This window comes from Vanacampus margaritifer, chromosome 6, assembly GCF_051991255.1.
Source record: "Vanacampus margaritifer isolate UIUO_Vmar chromosome 6, RoL_Vmar_1.0, whole genome shotgun sequence".
In the NCBI taxonomy this organism is placed as follows: Eukaryota; Metazoa; Chordata; class Actinopteri; order Syngnathiformes; family Syngnathidae; genus Vanacampus; species Vanacampus margaritifer.
In genome coordinates, this window is record NC_135437.1 from 18,657,032 (window position 1) to 18,682,775 (window position 25,744).

At 38.5% G+C, this 25,744-nt stretch overlaps 4 protein-coding genes across 12 annotated transcripts in view; 2 read left to right on the forward strand and 2 right to left on the reverse strand.

Annotated features, from left to right (window-relative positions):
- trpm1b (transient receptor potential cation channel, subfamily M, member 1b) overlaps positions 1–10,391 on the forward strand; it is a 43,476-nt gene extending 33,085 nt beyond the window's left edge. For 6 of the 9 annotated variants that reach the window (XM_077567242.1, XM_077567243.1, XM_077567241.1 and 3 more), the window contains 9 exons: positions 657–785; positions 913–1,041; positions 2,430–2,681; positions 2,764–2,956; positions 5,160–5,180; positions 5,261–5,405; positions 6,374–6,579; positions 7,299–7,431; positions 8,634–10,391. In XM_077567242.1, coding sequence (XP_077423368.1) covers positions 657–785; positions 913–1,041; positions 2,430–2,681; positions 2,764–2,956; positions 5,160–5,180; positions 5,261–5,405; positions 6,374–6,579; positions 7,299–7,431; positions 8,634–9,921 — 2,496 coding nt within the window. In that variant the 3' untranslated portion in view covers positions 9,922–10,391. The remainder of the gene's footprint in view (positions 1–656; positions 786–912; positions 1,042–2,429; positions 2,682–2,763; positions 2,957–5,159; positions 5,181–5,260; positions 5,406–6,373; positions 6,580–7,298; positions 7,432–8,633) is intronic. The other 3 variants (XM_077567244.1, XM_077567239.1, XM_077567240.1) reach the window with 2 other exon arrangements.
- A 348-nt stretch (positions 10,392–10,739) lies between these two features.
- Positions 10,740–15,329, reverse strand: LOC144053082 (ras-related protein Rab-8B). Its single transcript, XM_077567118.1, has 8 exons — positions 15,066–15,329; positions 14,539–14,599; positions 14,402–14,462; positions 14,247–14,324; positions 13,296–13,385; positions 13,112–13,177; positions 12,181–12,231; positions 10,740–12,114 (listed from the first exon to the last, which is right to left on the reverse strand). The coding sequence occupies exons 1-8, from the start codon at positions 15,187–15,189 to the stop codon at positions 12,022–12,024; spliced, it is 624 nt and encodes a 207-aa protein (XP_077423244.1). The 5' UTR covers positions 15,190–15,329; the 3' UTR covers positions 10,740–12,021.
- A 131-nt stretch (positions 15,330–15,460) lies between these two features.
- Positions 15,461–17,282, forward strand: rps27l (ribosomal protein S27 like). The gene is made up of 4 exons (XM_077567119.1): positions 15,461–15,710; positions 16,735–16,843; positions 16,913–17,023; positions 17,106–17,282. Exons 1-4 carry the CDS (start codon positions 15,705–15,707, stop codon positions 17,132–17,134), a joined length of 255 nt encoding a protein of 84 aa, XP_077423245.1. The 5' UTR covers positions 15,461–15,704; the 3' UTR covers positions 17,135–17,282.
- dnaja (DnaJ heat shock protein family (Hsp40) member A) lies at positions 17,283–24,906 on the reverse strand. The gene is made up of 8 exons (XM_077567117.1): positions 24,741–24,906; positions 24,197–24,337; positions 21,458–21,632; positions 20,865–20,969; positions 20,546–20,773; positions 20,230–20,460; positions 20,047–20,147; positions 17,283–18,285 (listed from the first exon to the last, which is right to left on the reverse strand). The coding sequence occupies exons 2-8, from the start codon at positions 24,326–24,328 to the stop codon at positions 18,070–18,072; spliced, it is 1,188 nt and encodes a 395-aa protein (XP_077423243.1). The 5' UTR covers positions 24,329–24,337; positions 24,741–24,906; the 3' UTR covers positions 17,283–18,069.
- Positions 24,907–25,744: the final 838 nt, after the last annotated feature.

Consider the following 25,744-nt stretch of genomic DNA (forward strand, 5'->3'; position numbering starts at 1 on the left):
AATATTTAATAAACTACATGGTAAAAAAAAAAAAAAGTAACACATTTCTTACCTAGTCGGCTGCTGCTAGATGACACACTTTCCAACGTCCTTATTCCGGTTAATATTGAAATAAATATACTTAAAATCACATTTAAAATCATCTCCAAAGGCTCATGCATTAAATTAATAACGGTACCAAAGACTAAAACGAAGGACATTTTTGTTATGCAGTAATTATAGTTCGTTTTGTAAACATCAAATGTAGTTTCAGTTAGTTTTTGTTTTTTGACAAGTATTTTGGTTTTTATTTCGTTAACAAAATTTTTTTTTTTTATTTTAGTTTTTTTCGTTAACTAAAATAACCTTGCAAGCTACAAACCATCATTCTTTCTGCTGTCTGTTTTTTTTTCTTTCAATAAACTTTTTTACTAATTGTATATTTTATTTTTGTTTTATTTTCATTTTATTTCCTTTCCATTGGATTCATTTGTCCAGTTCTCAAGCTATTCTGTATCATAGGTCTGAAGTGATTTTCTACACTGTAAGAAAAAGAAAAAAAAGCATGATTTTACATTTAGGGGTAGTTTTGATTGTACGTTAACGGGCAAATAGCCTCTTTCTGTGTGAATGTAACACCCCTCAAGTGTCAAATGTCCCGCTACTGTGCATTCCAGGACCCCAATGATGCTACTTCCCGGAAGGGAGACGAAGAGGAAGGCAGCGCCAACGTCCGCAAAATCCCCATTGGCAAAAGATTATTTGAGTTTTATGACGCGCCCTTCACCAAATTTTGGTTCAACACAGTAAGTTTTCATCGGTGCTGGAAAAAAAAATACAATTTACAATTTAACGATGGGCCAGAGTATTAGTTGATGAAGTTAAAAAAAAACTAAAAACTTCAAACTTTCTAATGTGCTATTCCTTTTATAGATATGCTATCTGGCCTACCTGATGTTATACAACTACATCATCCTGGTGAAGATGGAACGATGGCCATCCCTACAAGAGTGGACCGTCATTGCTTACATCCTTACACTCGGCAGTGAAAAAGTCAGACAGGTAAACCCGATTGAGTGGTAGTATGTCCCCAGTGCCGTCTTAAACTATCGCTCAATTAAAATATTTGAGCCACTGATAAGCTTGCAATTAATTCATTCACTGCCATTGACGATTATAAACGTCAAAAAATTTCATTTGACCCATTTCTATTAGTTTAACTTTTTTTTTTTGAGTATGAAAACCTAGAGGTTTTTTTTATTGTACATTTAGAACAGATATAAAATGTGTGATTAATTGTGAGTTAACTATTGAAGTCATGCGATTAATTACGATTACAAATTTTAATCGCCTGACGCCCCTAATTTTTGATAATCATCTCATCAGGTGATTAATTTTTTTTATTGTAATTAATCGCACGACTTCACTAGTTAACTCACGATTAATCACACATTTTATATCTGTTCTAAATGTACAATAATAAAGAAAATTCTTGGTTTTCATACTCTTGTTAACAAAAGTGGAAGAAAATGTTAAACTAATAGAAATAGTTCAAATGAATTTTTGATGTTTATAGCCGTCAATGGCAGTGAATGAGTTAAGTCTGGGAGATTTATAACTTGGCGACTTGGCAATGATGACTTCTTCTGGATACAATTTTTCTTTTTTTCTAATTTGAATAGAAACTGTAGTGTTCCTCACATTTTAGAATGTTGATACATAAATACAATGATTTTAGACTTGGATCACATTGGCTATTCATATTTGATTTTACAGCATATTCTCTCAATTTTATCTCTATCATAATTTTTCAATAATATGTAGGTAATCGCCCTTCACTAATTATACACACTGAAGCTACCAAATGGAAGAATAGACACTTTCCTTTAACTAAAAGAAAAAAAGTTCAATTTTGCTTCTTTTTTTTTTGTTCTTTTATAATGAGCAGCAGAACAAAAATAGTATTACAGGGAACTTATTCAAAGGATCTCCAGAGTTTTTGTGGTGAATTATATATTACAGATACAGGTTTATTCTTTATTTTGATGATTATTATTATACTCATATAGCGCATTAATTTGAGAAACAAAGAAGACAATGGCCAAGAATGAAATGCTCAAATTAATGAAATGTGATCAAATGTTCCATCATAATCTTATTCTTGTGTTCTTCTCTCCTTTAGTCACACAAAATAATAGAGTGAGGGACTACTAATGACTTTCAGTAGGTCTCTTTATTGTGAAAGTTTTTTAAACATTATTATTAACAAGATATTTTGTTAAAAAAAAAAATTTGTTTTTAAAAAAGGAAAACTGACAAATACTCAGATATTGTTCATTTCTGTCAGTGGTGGGTGGGGCACCACAAAGCATTTATGCTTAGGGTACCAAAATGGCTACTGAAAAATGTAATTCATTACTACAAAAATGGCGATGTCCTTTCCTGTGCAGATTTTGATGTCAGAGCCCGGCAAGCTGAAACAGAAGATCAGCGTGTGGATGGAGGAGTACTGGAACATCACCGATCTGGTGGCCATCTCCACCTTCCTCCTGGGCCTCATGTTGAGGCTGCAGCACGAGCCCTACATGGGCTACGGCAGAGTCATCTACTGCATTGACATCATCTTCTGGTACATCCGCGTCCTGGACATCTTCGGAGTCAACAAATACCTGGGGCCCTACGTGATGATGATCGGAAAGATGGTACGTCCCAACAACACGGCGTTAGTCACTCCGTTTTGACCACGTTGCGTTTGTAATTTTTTTTTATGTTTTATTTTTTTAGATGATCGATATGATGTACTTTGTGGTCATCATGCTGGTGGTGCTGATGAGCTTCGGGGTGGCCCGCCAAGCCATCCTGCACCCCGACGAGGAGCCGACATGGCGCCTGGCTAGGAACATTTTCTATATGCCCTACTGGATGATCTATGGAGAGGTTTTTGCCGACTCGATAGACCGTAAGACTAGAATTCATAGTAAGATTCTGTTTCCTGATTCTGGGCAGATGATCACAAATTTCATGCGAATGATGTGATGCTTCGCGCACAATATTGGAAAATGCACACTCACTGGCCACAACATTAGGTACACCGGCGACCAGGGCTGGACTGGCCATCTGGCATACAGGGCAGATGCCCGGTGGGCCCGATGCAGTTCTTTTTAATTATTATTTTTCTTACATTTTGCCCCAAGATACTGGCCCACAATTTAGAGGGACCGGTCTGTTAATCCATTTTGAATATAGATAGCAAACTGAAACACCAATAAACATCAGTGTCAACACATTTTTTTAAATTAACTCATTCACTGCCATTGACGGCTATAGACGTCAAAAATTCATTTGAACTATTTCTAGTAGTTTTTCCCACTTTTGTTAACAAGAGTATGAAAACCTAGAATTTTTTTATTGTACATTTAGAACAGATATAATGATTAATCGTGAGTTAACTAGTGAAGTCATGCGATTAATTATGGTTTTAAAAAATTTATTGCCTGACGCCCCTAATTTTTAATAATATTTTTTTTATTAAAAAAAAAAAGATTATTTATTTATTTATTTATTTATTTATTTATTTTAAAGAAAAAGGAAAAGATTATTAAGAATTAGGAGCGTCAGGCGATTAAATTTTTTTGTAATTAATCGCATGACTTCACTAGTTAACTCACGATTAATCACAAATGGTATATCTGTTCTAAATGTACAATATTTTTTTTCTACGTTTTCATATTCTTGTTAACAAAAGTGGAAAAAAATGTTAAATAGAAATCGTTCAAATGAATTTTTGACGTCTATAGCCGGTAACGGCAGTGATTGAGTTAATGGGGGAAAGAAATTATAGTCATGAAATAGAGGGCTCAAAATGATAGTTAAAGAGTCGTCACGTCAAAATGCCAAGGCCGATTTTTTTTTTGTGTCAGTCCAGCCCTGCATGCGACCTAGTCAAGCAAAAATACCCAAAATACAAATAACAATTTTCTGCCAATAACACTAGAAAATGGATGGATGAAAATAGGCAGATGTGTTTTTAATTCAGTTTTTGTATTGGATCTCATTAGATTGAACAGTTATGGCCAGCGAGTAGTGTCATCCATGCCTTTTTTTGACAGCTTGTTTTTATGCTTATTTACATCAAAGCGGCAACAAATGATCCTAATTGCAAGTTGTGTGTGTCTTCTAGTGACGGTCATAACAAACTAGTCGATTAATGAACCTTGACTTTCTTTAGTAAGCATCATTTTGATTGTTTATTGTGTTATATTCCAACTTGTCAGGGCAGTGGATTTTGGTCATTTGTTAGCTGGAAATATTCTCCTGATAAAATCATGAACTGTGTGTATTGAATCAACATCTATAACATAGGTATGAGTTTCAGTTCTTGAACTGAGCTACTTAACTCATTTGCTCCCAAAAAAAACGTATACATATGTTCTACTATAAATATTACCATGCTCCCAAAGACGTATTTTTTTTAAATGTTATGCTAGAGCGTACAGAAGACTCTAAACAGAAGAGAATGCTTAAAGCAATGGTAGTTATTAAAAAACGGCCAGCAGATGGCAGCAGAGTACAAGAGATCAACCAGGGCCATTTTGCAACACGCTCTTTTTGACAGTGTTTTCAACAGATTTGTGAATAATGATGAAACTTAGCTATATTCTAATGCTAAATGCTGCAAAATGGAAATAGATACTAATAAAAAGACTCTCGTCTTTCTTTTGGTACGTTCCATGTATTCATAGCAATAGAACAGAATATTCTGTGGGACTTGCAAAATCAGTAGAAATCCAGTAAAACAGCCGGGAGCGAAGGGTGTTGCTTCAGTGAAAATAGCTGGGAGTGAATGAGTTAAATACAAAATAAATGAAGTCTTTCATGATATTCAAATTTTTAAGTGAATGGGAATTCATAATAAAAATGTCATTTCACAAATATGATCATCTGCCTCAAGTTTTTTTTTTTGTTCATGCCTCCTCTGTCAGGGTGAAGAAAGCCATTGATGAAATTATATATATATGTTTAAAGCATTCTTATAATGATGGTGTACTGCAAAGTTTGAGACCAGCCCACTCTTGCTTGGTCACCAGCTTGATCATGACAGAAGGATGATGTGAAAATTACTATTATTGATTGATTTTATTTAACGCCTTCCCTGTGTTTGTTTGCTTATTTTTTTTAAGTCTACGCAATGGAAATCAATCGTGAGTAGTCTTCCAAGCAAAGTCAAATCAACCCTAATAAGACCGCTAATAATAACTGTACCGCCGATTTGCCCCCACAGCTCCATGTGGCGAACATTTGTACGATGAAGACGGCAAGAAGTTGCCTCCGTGCATCCCCGGCGCTTGGCTCACACCTGCCATCATGGCCTGCTACCTTCTCGTGGCCAATATTCTCCTGGTCAACCTGCTCATCGCTGTCTTCAAGTAAATACACAATTATTGACACTAATATATATGTATAGTGTAGGGCCTGCCCGATAATGCATTTTTTGAGGCCGATGCCTATATAATGCATAAAATGATCCCCCCTGCCCGATTTAAATCCTTGAAATATCAACTTTAAATATATAATATATAATATAATAATACTTGAAAGGACAATGACAAAAATAAAAATAAGAACGTGAAATAACCGAATAGAATATACTCAATAACAACTGAAAAAAACAGTACAAATACTGACTGTTCCTGTGCGTTTTGGCCTCTTGGGGGCAGTATGTTGCCGTGCATCCATGGTGTACACACTTAAAGTGAGTACAGAAAAAAGTTACGATTGAATTCTATTAAAATAACTCGTTTTCCCACACACATTGGGAAGAATTTGTGCCTTTGCGTAGTTTTATCTAACTTGTAGGTATGAGTTTCCAAACCATTTGTGTGTGAATATTCGTTTTTTGAAGGAAAAACACTCCCGAAGTTGATGCTAACTTCCGGTTAGCATTAGTGCTATGCTAGCGATGTTTTAAAAACGAAGCATGTTTTGTATTTAAATACACAATGGATGTTATTCTTAATGTCGTGTGGTTAGTTTTACAGTTAACTCCAAGTGGGATGACATTAAACAGCTTAAAGGACGCTTGGGGGACAAAAGAATAACAAGAATACCATACGCTACACATTTGTTAGTTGCTAATCATGATACGCAAGTAAAACGATGCATTCAGGGTACTCGCACAGCGTCGGTAATTTCGGTTTTCTTCGATTATTACGTTTTAAAAGGAAAATAACCGACCATTTGGCCTAATTGGCTGATTGTTTTGGCAGATGTTATAGTGTATGTTTATCAAGTGACTAACAAACCCATGAATACACAGATAGCAATGATTCCCGCAACAGACAAGTAGATAACGTGCCACAGAATGTTGCCGTACTCATGGGTGTGCATTTCGTAGCAACACCTTCTTCGAGGTCAAGTCCATCTCCAACCAGGTGTGGAAGTTTCAGCGCTATCAGCTGATCATGACGTTCCACGACCGGCCCATCCTGCCCCCGCCGCTCATCATCTTCAGCCACCTGTACATCCTCTTCAGCCGGCTCTTTCGACGCTGCGCCAGGAAGAAACAAGATGGGGAACTTGACGAGAAGGACCGCGGCCTCAGTCAGTACACACATTAATATATTGTCAGTTACACAAGACTTTGAAATTTTGAAATTTCTTATTTTTTTGTTTTTTAGTTGTCCAAATTTAACCCCCAAAAATGTATAAATGATTTTAAAAATTGTGCAAAGTGCTAGTGCTAGCCGGTCGCTAGCTACTCGTGACGTGAGTGGCCAACTAGCTGTTTTCCAAAGGTCTTTGAGCCATGTTATAAATAAAACAAGGAGTAGTTTAAAAGGCAAAAATGAATATGCAGACTTACCTGTGAGGCTGACAGTGCCATTTTCTGTCAAGGTATTTTTAGATTGATCCATTTTTTAATAAAATAGACTTAATTAAATGTATATACCCTAACTACTTTCACTTGTTATTGTCTAAAAAAACAAAAACATGATAACTTGATCGATTAATCGCGAGTTAACTATTGAAGACATGCGATTAATTACAATAAAAAAAATGAATCGCCTGACACCCCAATTTTTAATAATAATTTCTATATGCCCCCACTAGTCATACCACAGCATCCTTATTAGTATTATCTTGATGGAACAAGAATTAACGATACAAATACACCCGTTTTCCTCCATCTCTGGCAGCAGCCATTTTGACGTTTGTTCGCAATGCGAGCTCGAAGGCATGTTGACATAAATTCCGGTCGAAATGGAATACCGTATGAATATGATCCTACTGACCTTTTTTTTCCTTCTTTTTTATGAAAGAGCTAAGACTGAATCCGGAGGAGCTGAAGAACCTGTACGAGTTTGAAGAACAGTGTGTGGAGGAATACTTTCGGGAAAAGGAAGACGAGCAGCAGTCCTCGAGCGACGAACGCATCAAGGTCACCTCGGAAAGGTGAGTCTTCGTTTGGCAGCTCCCGTTACATGTGTTCAGAGTTGTTTGGCTTGGTCAAGTAAAATAATAATAATAATAAAATAATAATAATTATATATATATATATATATATATATATATATATATATATATATATATATATATTTATTTATTTATTTATTTATTATTAATAACACTCAACTAAAAAAAAAAATTCAGGGGGGATCTGGAATGGATTAATGGAATTTCATTTAGGTGTCACACCGTACTATGTATTTAATTGCACTTGGCAGAACAATCTTGAAAAATGATATAATCACAATTTTACTCATTATTGCCATTTAATATAGGATTTTCTTCAAGGTCCTATTCCCATCTTTTTCACAAACACAAACAATAAATTTAACATTTAAAAAAAAAAAAAATTCTGTTACAGTTGTGAACCAACTCTGACTTGCAGTTTTTAAGTGTTAACTACAACAGCTTGACAAAATTCTACCACATACGTGTAAATCCTAAATCAGATTACAACAATATTGGTGACAAATCTGTTGCAGGAAAGAATTATACGACTTCTTAGTTCATTCCCTCCTAGCCATTTTCACTGAAGCAATCCCCTTTGCTCCCGGCTGTTTTACTGGATTTTGACTGATTTTGCAAGGCCCACAGAATGTTGTGTTCTATTGCTATTAAAACATGGAACCTACCAAAATAAAGATTAGTCTCTTCTTTCATTAGGAAAAAAAGTATATTTCTATCTGTTTCCGTTTTGCAGCAGTTAGCATTAGAATATAGCCAAGTTTCATCATTATTCACTATTCTGTTTAAACCACTGGGGAAAAGAGCCTTTTTGCAACATGGCCCTGGTTGATCTCTTATACTCTGCTGCCCCCTGCTGGCCGTTTTTGTAATAACTACCATTGCTTCAACCGTTTTGTGCAGTTGAGAAGCTGCATCAACGCCTTCTGTATGCTCTAGCGTAAAAACAAAAAAATACTTATAAATATGTCTTTGGGACACTTAAAACATTTAAAATAGGACGTATTTATACGTTTTTGGGAGCAAATGAGTTAAGTGCGCAATTTATCTAGACACTATATAAATAAAATAAGCCTATGCTGACCAATCAAATGTGAAGCAGTTCCTCCCCCCCCCCCAAATGAGAACCTTTGAAAATGGCATGCTAACTTTTTCCACGTCGCATAATCTGTTGCTCTCCCAAGAGTTGAGAACATGTTCATGCGTCTGGAGGAGGTCAACGAGAGGGAGAACACCATGAAGGCCTCCCTGCAAACGGTGGATCTGCGCCTGGCCCAACTGGAGGAGATCCACGGTCGAATGGCGCTGGCCTTGGAGAAGCTGGCGGGGGTGGACCGCCTGGAGCTGACCAGGACTCATTCCCGCAATTCGTCAGTGTGCGACCCCTCCTCTTTGGTCCGCCAGGGCAGCATCAACAGCGCCGACGGTTACAGCCTCTACCGCTTCCACATGGACATGGAGGAGTTCGCCACTAAGCAGAAAGACGCCGAGGAACCGGCCAAAAGTAGCCTGGAAAGACAGAAGAGTCAAGCTTCCAGTACGTGCGCTCTGAACGTCAAGGAGGGCGCGCACAGCTTAGAAGTGGCAAGTCTGAGTCGGAGCCGGCCCAGCTCTTGCGTGGACATCCTCATATCGCCGTGTGAACCCAAACCGATGTCCGCCGGATCGAGCAAGGAGGCGCTCGGAAGCTCCCAGCCGCTGGATCGAATCGCCGACACCAACCGCCTCAAACCGTCCCCCTCGCCCAAACGGGCCAAATCCCTGAGACACTACCCGGCGGACGAACCCGCCACATCTCCCCTGACCAAAAGGCGGAGCATGAGCACCATCATCATCAGCCCTCCCGAGGAGCCCGCCCAAAGAGCCCAACTGCCTCCCGCGGCGGCTTCCTCCTCCCCAAAAAGGACCAAATCAATGCGATGCGTCCCCGCTGAGAACCCGAGCCAAACGTCCCCTGTTACAAAGCGGAGGGCCATGAGCAGCATTATTTACCGTCCGGCCGAGGCGGCGGACGACGAGCTTGACGCTGAAGACTACACGTCCTTCGTGGAGCAGGCCGCCAAAGCGCCCAACCAGTGGCCCGCCGACCTGGAGTACACCCTGCACCCGAGCCCGGTCGGTCACATGCCCAAAGTGTCGACGGTCAGGAGGACCATCCAGCAGTTTCAGAGCACCACAGCCGCAGCCGAGCGGCAAGAAAACGACGGGGCGCGTCCGCCGAGTCAAAGCGAAGGAACGCCGCCGGAGCTCACAGAAGAGCAAATCAAAACCAGGGTGAAGAGAAACATGTCGGACGGCGCTCAGTATCTGAGCGTCGCCGACGATAGGTTCCTGCCATCGCACAGGTCTCTGAGTTGGAACGCCAAGGATCGCAAGGCAAGAGGCGCGGCGGTCTGCAAGAGGGCGTCCAGCAGCGAGAGGGACATCGTGGACGCTTGCAAGGCGGCCGATGACGCGCAGCTCAAGAAATAAAATACAAAAAGTGATTTGAGAAGATTCATGCTGGATTTTCATTCAGGAGGACAATTGTCACGCTTGACGATGAAAAAAAATCGAACAAAAAAATCTAACATATGAGTGGAAAAGTTGCAATTTTGAGAGAATAAATGTGTGTAATGAGGGAAAATACATCCCAATTTTAAAAAGAGTTACAAAATGAAGTTGCAAAAAAACCAAAACAAATACACCAATATGTGTGACTTTTTTTCTCCTCGGTAAGCAGTTATGTTGCAAAAAATTTAATCGATTGAAATGGGGGGAAAAAAGTCAAAATAGTCATTTTAGAGCTGCAATTTTAATACCGTAACATTTTTCTCACTATTATCATAGTCACGATCTATATTGGCACATGTCTAGCTGAGAGAATAAACATTTTAATGTATAGAGAAAAGTCCTAATATTTGAAAATGATGTAATGAAAATAAAGTTGTGAAATTATAGGATTTTTGTGCAGTTTGTCACTTTTTTTACTCGCGACTGCCACCTCTGGCCCAAATTGTAACTGCAGCATCTGTGTCAGGATTGTTCATGGTGCGCGTGCGAGTACGTGCACGATTTTAAAGCGACAGCCACAGTTAACAAACGAAGACATGACTTCAAATGAGGTAAGAAAAACTCCGCCCCTTCACTCCCCAAAAAAACTGGAGTGTTAGGGTCCGCACACTCTACTGTAAAAGGGAAGATAAAAGTCAGAGTAAAACAGTCAGGACTCTTCGTACTCATCTGGGCAATGGTGGAGCATGTACGATGTAGAAAACGCTTTTAATATGACCTTTTTAAACGACACAATGCACTTTTAAGAGCTTTCCTCAGTCTTTTAATGTGAAGAAAACCTTTTGAATGTCAACACATATTGCACTTTTGACATGAACTCATCATTTTCATATACAGACTGAACTGTCTTCTCTTCAGGTAGTTTACAATGTGCTTAATATTCCGACAGCGTTCATGCAAATACTGACAATGGCATTACAACATGGATTCACTGCATCTCGTCTTTTTTTCTTTTTTTTATGCAACACGTGGACACTATTCTAATGCCTTTGAGTCTGAATATGGCTCATTTGCATATCATTTGAATAATAACGGTAAAGACGTGCTCAACTGATTTAATTTTGAAAATGCAATTTTCCTTTTTTTATTGTTAGTCGTTTGAATTCAAATAATTGTTTCTAAGAAAAAATATTTGTCAAAATGTCTACTGTTATATGTCCCAAATGTATTCTTATGCCAGTCATTTTTGTATATTATGTACAATGTTTCTATTGTTTGCGATTCTTCCACAAAAACAACACATCTTAGTGTTAATCCTTTTTTTTTTTATAGGTGATTTTACAAATAGTCTGTCTTTGTCACTTCAGCTGTCATTATTGTTGCAATCCACCAGATGGATCTGTGAGGCGGCCATTTTGCATTCACACAATGGATGAATTTGTGAGTGTTGAAACTTTAGCATGTCTTTACCGTTATTGTATTTACATAAATAGACAACAGTGACTATTATGCCTAAAATTCTATTTTGGAATTTTTTTTCAAGCACTAAAAAGGCAGCATGAAAAAGAAAATGTTTTTTTTTCCACAGTTGTCTTTACCGTTATTGATCAAATTATATATATTAAAAAATGACCCATATACATGAATTAACACACACATACATACAAATACAATCATTGCCGGGACTCGATATGTATGTCGCACAGCATCCTCGTGTTCAATATGGCACAAGGTATAAAAGTAGTGCTACAAAGTGAAAAAAGTGAGGCGTTTGTTATTGTACATGTATAAGAACACTATGGTTTGCTAAATTGAATAACTGAGGTCACGGCGAAACAGAAAACAAACTCCTCGGAGGCGTCGGCTACAAACAAGCCGTGGCCGACCGTCACGGGTTCAGGCCCCGGATTGGCGTCAAGCGTCTTCAATCGGACGAGCCCTCGTGCGGGAACCCGTCGGCTCACGTTGGGGCTCGAGTTCCTCCCTTGCAAAGGTGAGGAGCCCCCCTCCAAAGTCACAGTGAGAAGCGAGGAGCCCCCTCAAAAAGAGCAAAGTCATGCTGGCGTGTGCCGGCGCGCTCTAGATGAGCGAACACTTGAGGAATTTGATCCTCTTGGATTTCTTCTCGGTGATCTTGACTGCTTTTCCAGATCCTCCAGCAAGGCTGTCAGGCTGTTAAGCAAAAGATAAATCACATTCATATGGACTAATGTGACATGCAATCTTGTAAATACTTACTGTCTTTGAGCTCAGGTTGTGCAGGATGTCTCTTCCTATGTTATAAAATGCCTGATTCAAATCAAAACATGTGAAATGTCACATCATTAAAGCAGTTACATTAGGAAAAAAAGATTTCACGTCTCACCACCAAACAAAACCGATCAATTGTAACTTCTGCCATCTAGCGGTCAAAACAAGCATTTCATACATGTTATTTGCCATAAACAATTTCCAGTAACCTTGACAGCAAGATGAATTCTCGCGGTATTTGCGAGTTCACAAACTCCGGAGAATACTGCTTGTACCGCATTAATACACACCGTACACAGCAAAAATCGGGAGTGTTTTGGGAGTTTATTTTAGCTCCTGAAGTGTCAGTTTAACATTGTCAGAGTTAAATAGTGTGCAGAGTAGGTATTATTTTACAGTTGATTGCCAATTGATAGAGTAATTCTGCATTTAACACTTTCAAACGTGTTGTTTTAACTATGTTTAGTATGGACCAATATGCACACTTTAAAAAAAAAAGTTTAACTCTGTAGGTGTTGAGATCAACATTGCCGATTTTGCTGTGTAGCTCGCAGCTTCAAAAAGGTTGCTGACCTCTGATTTTGAGCAACCATGCCAAAACAAAATGGATAGTTCTTGAAATTAGAGGCAACGTGTGCTATCTTCAAGCTATTTGTCACTCTCATCTTAAATTTACTGCAAAAACTAACACATAAAGCTAGGCAATAAAACATTAACAGCTAAATGTTCCAACTAAACCATATAATCCCATCTGAACGTCAATTAGCTTAATGCTAACATATAACATGTACCAACATACGCAGGCTAATGGAAATTAGCAACTGCTCCTTTCACACACACACAAAGCAGCAACGCATATAGCATATTTTAAAACAACTTAATCCCATTTGAAATCTCAAAGACACAAAGATTGATGTACCTCTTCTACATTGAGACTTGTCTTTGCACTTGTTTCCAGGAACTTGACACCATAATCAATAGCTAGCTAAAGAGGAAAAACAACAAGGCAGTGATTGATTACCACGCATACTGAATGCATTTTTGTTCCTCGAATGAGACGTTTTAATAAGATGCTGTTGGCGGAGGGGGGTGGGCTCACTCACTTTTTCACCCCTGTCTTTGGACACCTGCCGCATGTCACTCATGTCACATTTGTTACCCAGGATCATCTTTTCCACGTCCGATGTGGCGTGCTGGCAGTTGAGGGACATGTCAGTGAAACAAAGCCTTCAGGGTTGAGTTAACTAGTGAAGTCATGCGATTAATTACGTTTAAGAAATTGTAATCGCCTGACGCCCCTAATTAAAACAAAAAATTTTAAAAAATATATTAAAAATTTAAAAAAAACATTTTTTAAGAAAAGCTTATTAAAAATTAGGGGCATCGGGCGATTAAAATTTATAATCGTAATTAACTGCATGACTAGTTAACTCACGATTAATCACACATTTTATTTCTGTTCTAAATGTACCAAAAAAAATCTACGTTTTCATACTCTTGTTAACAAAAATGGAGAAAAAAAGTTAAACTAATAAAAATAGTTAAAATGAATTTTTAACATCTATAGCTGTCAATGGCAGTGAATGAGTCAAAATATATATACCAGCTATTGTTAAATGTCCGTCCACCCCTGCATTAGAGTGTGAGCGTTGCCATGGACACAAGGTAACATTAGGGATAATCAGTCAATCGATGGTTAAAGAATTGTATCGATTGTGTGGACTGTTTGGAGCGGCTAACAAGAGCGGCTAGCTGGAGAAGCTAGCAAAAGCGAGCGAGAGCAGAGGAAGACAAGCGGTGGATTATATCTTCTAAAAATGTATGTTGATGTGATGGAACATTTTATTTCCTATCAGTTAAATGTTAGTCCTTGCGACCTTTGTGAGGATATTTAAATTGTTTTTAAATTTTATTATTACCGTAGTTCACCACTAGATGGTGCTACAAAATACACACTGTCCTTCAAGAGAGTTAATCATTTGTACCATTTTCCATATTTCTAGAAACTCTTGTAAAAATATGAAGTAGGCCAGTCAAATCCATCCGCAGCTCACCTCTTCAATATTCCTGATCCAGTTCTTAATATTTTCAAACGACTTCTCGTTGGTGATGTCGTAGACCAGCATGATTCCCTGAGAGGTGGACAAAGACGAATCATTGTTTCTTGGTGCAGCTCCTCGACATTCCAGCACAGTGAGTGACGACTTACCATGGCTCCTCGGTAGTAAGCTGTCGTGATGGTTCGAAAGCGCTCCTGGCCTGCGGTGTCCCTGAGGGCATCCCACGAATACAAATTGGCAAAGATCTGCGTCCAGTTTGTCAAACTAAAAATTATATGACACTCACCAAATTTGAAGTTTGACTCTCTTTCCGTCCAGCTCGATTGTTCTGATTTTGAAGTCTATGCCTGCATTAAAATGAACAGAGACTTATCCCCCAGCCTAATGTTCTGCCTATAATTCATTACTTTTATGCATTAAGGTGCCAAAAATACATTATTTTAGTCATTAGATTTTTTTTTATTAATTGGTTGATTAGTTATAAATTTAGTCTGCCAAATAGCGGAATCGTTTAATTTAATTTAATTTAAATCATTTAATTGTTTAAAAAAAACGAGTAAAAATGTGCAGTAATTGAATACCTAATTGGATAGATAGAGAGAGAGAAAGAGAGAGAGAGAGAGAGAGAGAGAGAGAGAATTAAAATGGACCTCACACCCGTTATCTTCTTCCCATGCAAACAATCTCGTTGTTTTTTTTTTATGCAAAACGTACCCGAATGCACACTCATGCGGACACACATAACACAACCTATGTCGGATTTATTGCTGTCCGTGCATTATTATGAGTGGCGGCCAACTGCGGTTTACTCACCTATGGTGGATATGAAGGTGGTATTAAAGGAGTCTTCGCTGAATCGAAAGAGCAGACACGTCTTTCCCACGCCGCTGTCGCCGATAAGCAACAACTTGAAGAGGTAATCGTACGTCTTCGCCATTGCGCGAAGCAAACAGGACAAGATTTGGGTCAGTAAACGGGAATGTTGGGCCGGGATCCCCCGTCTTTTGGGTCCTCAGCTGTCCGTCTCAGGCGGTCTGGCAGCCGGCCAGTGCAGAGAGGAGTGACGTAATGCTGCGTGTTGCATTCTGGTCCATGGAGTTTTTGCTACCAAATCGCTACTGTTAAGATTTTCTTTCGCTAAACACATGCGTTGTTTGCTTTGTATTTTAACATTTTTATTAATACTATATTTAAAAAAATAATAACTATACGGTAGGCTTCCTTACCACTTGAAGCATTTCTTGATAATTAATAAATTTAATGGTACAATCACGTGTATTATAAATTAATTATTAAATAATTTTAACTGCTCATTTACTTTTATTATCTATTTCCTGTTGGATTGTAAACACTATATATCGCAATAACGGCTCGGTGATAATAACAGTTCCTCCCAGTTGGTATCCACCACTACCAAGAAGAAGCCCACGTAGACAACGCCAGCGCGGCGAGATGCCTGTAAGTTAATAACTTTAAACGTGCCCTAGATTTGTCTTTATTTTCCTAATTGCAACGCTTCACGTACATGTGTGTAATAAAGCAGTTGTCATACAGGGTGCGAATGGTGTAACTCGTCTGGAATAACATCGAGGTGTGCGTAGACGGAGCAAGCACATGGTGTGCTGTGTACTAGTGTTTATGGCTAGCCTTGCTTTTAGCTCGGCGAGGCGCGGGGGCCGTCTACTTGCTGGAATGTCAGCAGCACGTAGGGGGGTACAGTAGTGTTATAGTCCAGGAATTAGTCGGCGCCGTTTTTTTCTTCACAACGACCATTGCTCAACTTCTTTTTTAAAATGAGCTAAATGAACGTTCAGGCCGTTAGTGAATTGCGACTAACTGGATTTACTATCGATGGGACTGTTATTCACGTCTTTTTTGAAGCTCCAAACGTACTTATCGTATTTACTATAGAGGCACGCTTGCATTTTCGTAACGTTTCTGTTTACACAACAAAAAGCGAAATAAACCTGCTTATGGCCCAATTAAATAAGGAACATAAGTGTAAGTTTGATTAAAGGTATAATGTAGTTAATTTTGCATCGTTTTAAGAGTGGTGTAGCTTCATAAATAATACATAATTAAATATATAGCTTACATTATAAAAGTTATTGAGCAGTAAAAGTAAAGTTGATTGCAAATAACTGATATAAATCCATTTTTTCTAGTATATAATGTATTTTTCTCAAATTCACCAGGGTTGCTTTATCACAATCGCTCTGTATATTTTAATGGCACATAGTTCATGTAATCCAGACTTTAAAGTCAATTATTTAGGAAATCTTATCTGAATGAATCTATGCTAATTTGTCTGCGAGATTAGCTATTTCTGTTAATTGAGCAATCTGCATTGTGCTCTTGCAAATACACAATTTTTTTTGCACTATTGGACTATCGAGTACTATAACTAAGTGCTTCTCCTTAACATGTTATTTTTACTCTGTTCCTGGATGTTAGGTATCATATAACCTGATATTTGTTTTAGTTAGCTAAAGACCTCCTCCATCCCTCTATTGAGCACGAGAGAAGACAACACAAAAAGAAAAGACTCGTTCAGAGTCCCAACTCCTATTTTATGGATGTGAAGTGTCCAGGTAAGCATAACACGAGTGACATTTTACCACTTCTGAAGAAATGTATTAATTTGTGCTATTATTTTGCAGGCTGCTACAAGATCACTACTGTGTTCAGTCATGCACAGACAGTGGTCCTATGTGTGGGCTGCTCCACAGTGTTGTGTCAGCCTAAAGGAGGAAAGGCCCGACTCACAGAAGGTAGAACGTCAGCGTGTAGTTATTTAGTACAATATCATAAAATAACATCCAAGTCTTAACCCGAATTGTCCATGTTTTACAGGTTGTTCTTTCAGGAGGAAGCAGCATTAAAATGAAACATTACTCACAAGTTGTGCATTGTTAAATCCCTGGTTAAGATGTCACTATGCAGAGGACAAAATCATGTTTGTGATTTTATAAGCTATCAAATATGCCTTTAATACAATGAATTTACAAGTTAATAAAAAGGTGAACGCAATTGAAGCACACTGAGACTTTTATTGATAAACTTTTTTTGTTGCTATGACTGAAATGACCTTCACAGAAAGCATACCGAGTAGTCCTTTAAACGTTTCAATAGTGAACAATACATCTGTCTGGCAAACTGTTACATACAGAAAAGACCAGCAACAGGTACATATTGTTTATATAACAGAAACACAAACCTTGCATAACCATATCTGAAGAATGTTAAATAAAAGCAATGTTTTCACCAAGTGGTTCAGTTCAGTACATTTTCATTTCTGTCCAAAAGGTGAGTTAGGTCCGCCGCACACCGAGCAACAAACTGAACTAAGCAAGTGCAAACAAATTACAGCCAACAACCCTTTCTCGCACACTTGATCGACTCATCCATCTGGAAAAAAACAACATATTAATTCAACATGGCATTTTTGATTGGCCGTTGCATTTGTGACTTCACATTTCGAATCACAGCAAAACTGGAAGGAGCATGACACGTGCGACATCACACAGCAGTTCAGAGTGTGGCGGGCCTTTAAAAAAAAAAAAAGACGATCGTGACAGAATTCATTGACAATTATTTCATCACTTCTTGTGGAATGATCTGGTGAAACACAAAAGCCAAAATCTGCCTTTTCCGGAACTGAACTGCACCACTTGGCTGTCTGTCAAGTTATGTTTCCATCTCAGTGGTTCCTGGAACAAACTACAAGTAGGGCTGGCTGCTCAATCAACCGAAAATTGAAACACGGTGACAAAAGCCCCCCAGCCCAGGTTATGCAATTTGTCCGCTGAGTGGCAGACTACTGTGTCTGACACTGCACCCCGCCTCTGGGACCCTCCTCGTCTTCATTGTAAGCTTCTCCGCCGTAGTGGCGCTGCTGCGTCCGCTCGTCCACCTCGCAGAGCTCCACCTCCTCCGTGTCGTCGGCGATCAACACGTCCTCCCTGGGGGGGAGCAGCCTTTCCAGCTGGAACATGAGATGCTCTGGGAGCCAGTGTTTTTCCGGAAACTCCACCTGTACGGTCGTCATTACTCCACATCAAGTTTCAAGCGAACAACAAATTCAAAATATATATTTTTAATAGCACTGTGAAAATATGAAACCTAATAAAATATAGTATGTGCATTATGATTAATTCATTGAAATTCGTTCTGGTGTGTGTGACTTGGCCACCAGGGGGTAGTATAATACAGTAACCAAGACACAAATGACTTTAAACCAGAGGTGTCTAACATATGGCCCATGGGCCAAAGTCGGCCCGCCAGGGGGTCCAATCTGGCCCATGAGGGCAGAACACAATTGGCAGTTTTTCATTAAAATTAACTATTGTTGCAATTTTGTTTACAGAAGGGCAAACTGACAACCACTTAAATGGCATTTTAAAATTTGCCTGCAGGATTTGATGCAAAAAATAAATAAAATGGAGGTATTTTTTGTTAAGAAATTTCAGATTACTCAGCAATAAGATAAAAGCAAATACGTTTTTTTTTTTTATTAATTATTTAATTAATGTAAGTAACAATATAATAAGTAGTAAGTAATTATTCGCACCCCAAAAATATATAAAAATATTTTTGACTTGTTATTTATAACTTAGTAGGTCACTGACATAGTGGTCTGGCCCACTTGAGATCAAATCTGGGTAAAAGTGGCTCCCGAATCAAAAACAACACATATGCAAAGGTGGCGTGTGCGCCCTGAGACTGGGAGGTCGTGGGTTCAATCCCCGCCCAGGTCATAACAAAGACTATAAAAATGGGACCTATTTGCCTCCCTGCTTGGCGCTCAGCCTTAAGGGTTGGAAGTGGGGGGTTAGATCACCAAATGATTCCCGAGCGCGGCTCCTGCTGCTGCTCACCACTCCTTCAGGGGATGGGTCAAATGCGGAGAGAGAATTTCGCCCCACTTAGGTGGGTTTGACAATCAGTGGTACTTTAACTTTAAAACCGGTATTTACTATGCTCTTCTTGTTTAATACTGTTTCATCTTTCTTCATTAACAATACATCAACCAAAAATGTTTTTAATTGTGGGGCTGTAGTAGATTACAGGGATGTGATTTGACCAAAGTGAAATTATCTGAAAATTTAGCCGGGGGTCTGGGGGCCGCTGGAACCCAGCTAGGTCCAGGGCAGTGCCCTGGTGGGGGGACAAGGGGGGCGCAGCCCCCCGGAGCTCATGGGTTTTCCGTGTTTTTAAGTACTTTCAATGCACTCACATGACAAAGAAATAGACAAAACAACAGCATAAATTTTCAATGTATATTGAACTATCCCATATAAAATGGCAGTTTTAGTCAACTCGAAATCAGTCACATTCAAAAACATTGGACTGCCTTTGCTTTTAAAAACTATCACTGAGAATATCATCATATCTAACTAATGTGATTACTAAATTAACACATAAATAATGTTGAAGAGTTCAAATTTCATGAACAAATAATTTTATCATGACCAAATGAAAAGTAACTCATATTAGAGCATACCACAAATGTCTTTGTTATAGCAGAAGATGTTATCTGTCGGAGTCATGTGCATACACAATGAACTACTAAAAAAATAAAAAAATAATAAAAAATAAAAAAATCGAATTTTTTTTTTTTGGGGGGGGAGATAAAAAAAAAGCGTAATTCCGCGAATTAGCGGAAAAATCACATCCCTGAGATTAGTTGCATGTCATTTAATTTTAATAGAAAAACCGGACTTGAGTCCATTTACTCTGGTCATACAATGAATTCAACTCTCAGGTTAAGCTTCCGCCGTAATTCCGATCTTACCTGGAACTTTATGAAGAGTTGTCCCTTTTCGTAAGGGCTCCGATACACCGGCATGCCTTCGTTCTGTATCACCTTGGTGTCGTTGTTTTTTATGACTTCGCCTTCAACGGGGCAAACAGAAGACCTTAATGGCAGCGAGAGGCGGCGGCTGTCAGCCTTGCGGCGTGGGTGCGTGGCGCTTACCTGGCTGCGAGCTGATGAGGAGCGTTCTGTCGTCCAGAGTGCTGATGGCCTTCTTGAAGCCGCACAGGGCCTCCACCAGTTTGATGCTCATGGTCGTGGTGAGGTTATCGTCGCTGCGTTTGAAAAGGCTGTGCTCCTTCTGGTCCAACACGATGATGACGTCGCCGGGCTCCAGGTCGGGCTCCTGGTCGCCTTCGCCGTGAAATGTAATTTTCTGACCGTCTCTCATACCTAGAGTCCAAAATCAGTATTCCTTGACATCATGGAAGAAGATCAACTACTAAGCTAAAATGCACTATGTAGTAGTGTATGTTACCTTTGTCAATGTGGACTTCAAGAATGTTCTTCTTGCGTTCCACTTTGTGCCCATTGCAGGTCTTGCAGCGGTCCTTCGAGCTGAACGACTCACCCTGGCCGTGACAATCGCCACACATGCTCTGAATCTGCTGAATCATGCCTGGTCCGATCTGCTGCACCTTGACCTGCACTCCTCTACCCTTACAGTTGGAGCATTTCTCCAAGGCGCCCTTCTTACCACCGTAACCTTAACGTAAAAAAAAAAAATAATAATTACACTGGCAAATTCTTCAAGATAAGACAAAAACAGAAATACACATGCGAAAGAAAACGAATACCTTCACACTTTTCACATATAACGTTCTTCTGGAGTGCCAGCTTTCTTGTGGAGCCATTGTACATGTCCTCCAGCGTTACGCTCAGCTGGTGGACTATGTTTTTCCCTAAAAAAGTCATCAGTTTGAGTTTACCTTTGGAGGTCAGTGTCTTTTTAACTCATTCACTGCCATTGACGGCTATAGACGTCAAAAATTCACTTGAACTATTTCTATTAGTTTAACATTTTCCCAACTTTTGTTAACGAGTATGAAAACCTAGAAAAAAAACTATTGTACATTTAGAACAGATATAAAATTTGTGATTAATCGTGAGTTAACTATTCAAGTCATGCATTTAATTACAATTAAAAAATGTAATCGCCTGACGCGGTCAAAAAAAAGTGAAAAGATTATTAAAAATTAGGGGCGACAAAAATTTTTTTTATCGTAATTAATCGCATGACTTCACTAGTTAACTCACGATTAATCACAAATTTTATATCTGTTCTAAATGAACAATAAAAAAAAAATTGTTTTTCACACTCTTGTTAACAAAAGTGGAAAAAAAAAGTGAAACAAATTTTTGACGTCTATAGATCTCTATAAGCGCTTACCTCTCCTCTCTCTCTGCATCCTTCCCCCGCCTCCAAAGAACATGTTGAAAATGTCCATGGGTGATGACCCGCCGCCCATGCCGCCTTCTTTGATTGCTTGCTCCCCGCCTTGGTCGTACAGATCTCTCTTTTTTGGATCCGAAAGCACGTCATATGCTTGCGAAATAAGCTTAAACTGCGAACAAAAGAGAGCGTCACATAATCCTCACGAGAACAGCGTCCGAATGTTAAAAGGGGAGTTTGCCATTTTGAATGGAGCCTCACTTGACTCCTGCCCCCCCCCCCCACCCCACCCCCACCCCCCGAGTATCTGGCCAAAGCCACGCCCCTCACTAACGTGCACTGTACAAACATGCAATGTAAACAAGCCAAACTTAACCACGGCTGCCAACGTTGCGAGCGTGATTTACTCAGGATTAAGTGTTGCCAAACAATACATACATTTCATGGATTTTATGTATTTTTTGGAATATACAATCAATTAAAAACCCAAAAGAGTATACGTACCACATCCCTGGCAAATGATCAACAACACCCCTTTTGTTACACATTCTTATCAATATTATTATTAGGGCTCTTACACCACTTTTTTTTTAGACTGTTACCAGTACAAATACTCAACTATTGAGTAGTCACAGATACCTCGAGTATTTTTAATACATAAAATATATATTTTTTAAATGTTTTAAAGAAAGACCTACATATCCCAATACATTATTGTTCCTCAATATTGCATAAAATTAACGGCAATTTTCTATTATTTTTTTCCCCACTTGTTCATAAAACACAATTTGTATAGAATACACAATAAAACGAATTTAAATAAATTACTTAAAGGGCATCTGTGTGCCTTATGTTCCTGATCACATAACGGCTGCTCTCAGGTTTGAGCCTCTGTCACGAGTGCCGCCGATACCTTGAAATAAGGCTGGATATCGGCCCAATACATTCTCACCATCGCTAATTATTATTATGTATATTATTATTATACTCTATAAGAGTTGCAATTGACTGGCAACCAGTTCAGGGTGTACCCCGCCTACTGGCCGAAGCCAGCTGGGATAGGCTCCAGCAACCCTCGTGACCCTTGTGAGGACAAGCGGTAACGAAAATGGATGGATGGATGGACTCTATAAGAGGATATTCTTATTTAGTTATGTGTTTTAAAATAATTAAAATGAAAGGCATAAGCTGAGGCTACAAAGGGATGATTTTTTTTTCAGAGCGCTAATTTTAATAATATTCTATGGTCATTATTAACATTTGACAAAAACTAATCTTTTTTTTACTAAGCTACAAACTCCCCATTTAATCATTCAGAATTTTTTATTTTGAAAATGTATCTAGATATATTTTTTTAACTTTTGTAATACATTATCGTTTAAGCACTGTTTAGATTTTTTTCTTGTTCAATATTTACAAAAAATATCTAATTTACATTTTTGGAATACAACCTTGTTTTTGTTTGGGCCTACTAAATTACTGTAATTTAATGTTGATCATCTGGTGGTGTTTGAGGAGCTATGTATTTTTTCAGGCGATACTTTGATGTGACAATACAATAGGCCCATTACTTGAACATTTTTACTATCGATGTCAGAGATCCTAACACCCGACAGCCCAGAATTGCATAACTTTTTGCCATTACATCATGTGTTGTTTCAGACTGGATCATAGCGCTAGTGATGGGACGAACAACACTGGCGCGACAGCACTGTGCCGAGTGCGCAAGTGTGAAACCCCGTATCGGCGCGTGTATCGCTTTAATAAAAAATCACGTGACCGAAACAGGAAGTGTGTCGTTTGGATGTGCCGCGCCAAATTGTATTTATAGGTAGACAAACTGTATCAACACGTTGCGTGTTTGTTGGATGGAGAGGAAACTGTTTTCTGTTGCTGTAAATTTACCTGTGCCTGTTGGATTTTTGTTTGTTTCCACTCATGGATCGTTGTAGAAAATTTTCACAAGTCTGGAATCATTTTGATCTTTTGACGCCACATAAGGTAAATCTTTCCCTACTTTGGGCATTGTTTACTGTTATTTTTTTTTAATTAAATGTGTCTACTCGCCTTGGAGCAATCACACTTCAAAAACTTTTGTTTCTCAATAAAAATGTATGACAGAATCTGTTTTTAGTTTGTTATTACATATGGTTTAAAACTTTTTAACAAAATCCCATACAGAAGTTAAACATTTTAACTTTTATTATTTATTTTATTACATACAAATTTGCTATATTTTACAAGCCAACTCATATGAGCATCTAATAAACAACTTAACTCAGCAAGCAAATGGACCAACTGAAATTATACAAAGATGAGATCCTATTTTAAGTAAAAGACTAGCAAGTGAATATATATAATTTATGAAATTTAATTTATAAATATAAATTCATAAGCTAATAAGGTTTACAGCATGCACTTTTTACCATCTTATTTTCGTTTTGTTTATCTGCAATGATTTTAGATCTACAGCAGAGGTCACTATTGAGTGACCAACACAGTGTCAATACAGTGTCAATACAGTTTGTCTAATGTGTCAATACACTCCTTGAGGTATCATCGTCCCATGCGCTATGATAGCGCTAACAAATCAGTCTATACTGTCTGTACCTAGAAAGAGAAGCTACCCTCCAGATCATTCCATCCATAAGGGTGTAAAATTAGAGTGGGGCATTCCCAACAGCCCGTAGACGGGCACAGAGAAAACCAAAAAGTCTATATTTAGCCTCAGCTCACCTTCTCTCCCTCGTTGGGGTTCTTGTCCGGGTGATATTTTAATGCCAGTTTTCGGTAGGCTTTCTTTATTTCGTCCGCGGACGCTTTGGGTCCAACACCAAGTAGGTCGTAGTAACCAGTTTCGCGAACCATGATGACAGCCTTCAATAATAGATGAACAAAGTAAAAAGGACGAAAAAAAGTCAGCAACAAGATATATTTCCCCCCCTTTAACTGTCCTGGTTGTTAGTGGTCGCCATGCTAACGTGAGTCAACACCGTTAATGCTAGCAACCAACCGGCTTGGGAACACAAAGCACTTTTTAAAAAATCAATTCACTTATGCCACATTAATAACAGAATACCGCGTAGTTATAACATAACAGAGTTTAAATATTCATAGAGTGGAGTTAGTCGCACTCAAATAGCCTTTAAAAGCATTTGGTCGTTATCGGTTATCACGTGCGTTAGCCTTTCTCGCGTATAACACCGTGCTAACACCAAAATACGATTTAATAATTTCACGAAATAGCTATTAAGCGTTTCTCATCGCTTGGTCCACTTACTTGTGGGCGTATTGTCCTCTTCGAGATAACTGTCGCGTCAGTGCGAAGGGAAACCGGTTTCTAAGAAAATGGCTTGTTCTTAAAGCTGCTCTTCAGCGTGGAACTTTCTAGAGAGATCGAACTAGATGGGCCGGATGCTAAAGAGTACGGAAGCCCGGAAGGGACCTATGCGATATGATGAGCACCTACATGTTATCAATGCTTTATGATACAAAAATAGACGTGCATTGAAGACTTCATAGATTCTCCACTAACCCGTAGGCCTACTTGAGTATTTTTTTTTTATGATTAATTTGTACCTCTACTTTCTAAACAGACAGCTGTATAATACTTACTCCATACGTTTGTTTTCACCGTATAAAGAAGTATTTGCATTACGTCCATTGATGTATTTGACTGTATTTTTTTTTCTATATACAAGTACAGTTCAAAGTCGACTTTATTTATTTTACTACAGTACAAGAGTTGAATCTGTACCTCAATTTTTATTTAACAGAATTTATATTTTCTTAAAGGCATGTATCAGTATTTTAACAGACTGAGTAGGCCTACTTTCTGCTGTCACTTTACACAAATATGCATGGAAAGATGGCGGATGAACAAACATAAAATAAACGGCATGAAGTTAAAAATGATAGGACCTGGCAAGACAAGTTAAAACCTTGCAACAATGCAAATAACCTTAGTCAGTTGGAATTTGAATGATATATGTGATATGTGATATATACAGAGTATGCCAGTTTTTGTAACTCTGGAAATGGAATAAAACAAATGATCTGTCATGTTAGAGAAAAATAAGATATCCAACAAAGTGTAGCAAGTGATTAATAATTTGAAAAAAAACAAAACCTCAGCTCAAAAAGTTCAGTGGGATGTTATGCTTAAAATGTACAAATATTATCCAATCAAAGTTGATTCATGACAAAATGATAGAAAGCCTATGGAAAATTGAATTTTGGTTCCGTTTTGCCAAATGAAAACAACAGAACAGCACATTAGGTAAC

Coding starts and splice junctions, on each gene's coding strand:
- rps27l (XM_077567119.1), top strand. Junction 16,844..16,912: donor TATGGATGTGAAGTGTCCAG/GTAAGCATAACA, acceptor ATTATTTTGCAG/GCTGCTACAAGATCACTACT. Junction 17,024..17,105: donor AAAGGCCCGACTCACAGAAG/GTAGAACGTCAG, acceptor CATGTTTTACAG/GTTGTTCTTTCAGGAGGAAG.
- LOC144053082 (XM_077567118.1), bottom strand. CDS start 15,189: ATGGCGAAGACGTACGATTACCTCTTCAAGTTGTTGCTTATCGGCGAC. Junction 14,600..15,065: donor CACCTTCATATCCACCATAG/GTGAGTAAACCG, acceptor ATTTTAATGCAG/GCATAGACTTCAAAATCAGA. Junction 12,232..13,111: donor CAAGTCTCAATGTAGAAGAG/GTACATCAATCT, acceptor GATTTGAATCAG/GCATTTTATAACATAGGAAG.
- dnaja (XM_077567117.1), bottom strand. CDS start 24,328: ATGGTTCGCGAAACTGGTTACTACGACCTACTTGGTGTTGGACCCAAA. Junction 21,633..24,196: donor ACCCCAACGAGGGAGAGAAG/GTGAGCTGAGGC, acceptor TTTTGTTCGCAG/TTTAAGCTTATTTCGCAAGC. Junction 20,774..20,864: donor TATATGTGAAAAGTGTGAAG/GTATTCGTTTTC, acceptor TTTTACGTTAAG/GTTACGGTGGTAAGAAGGGC.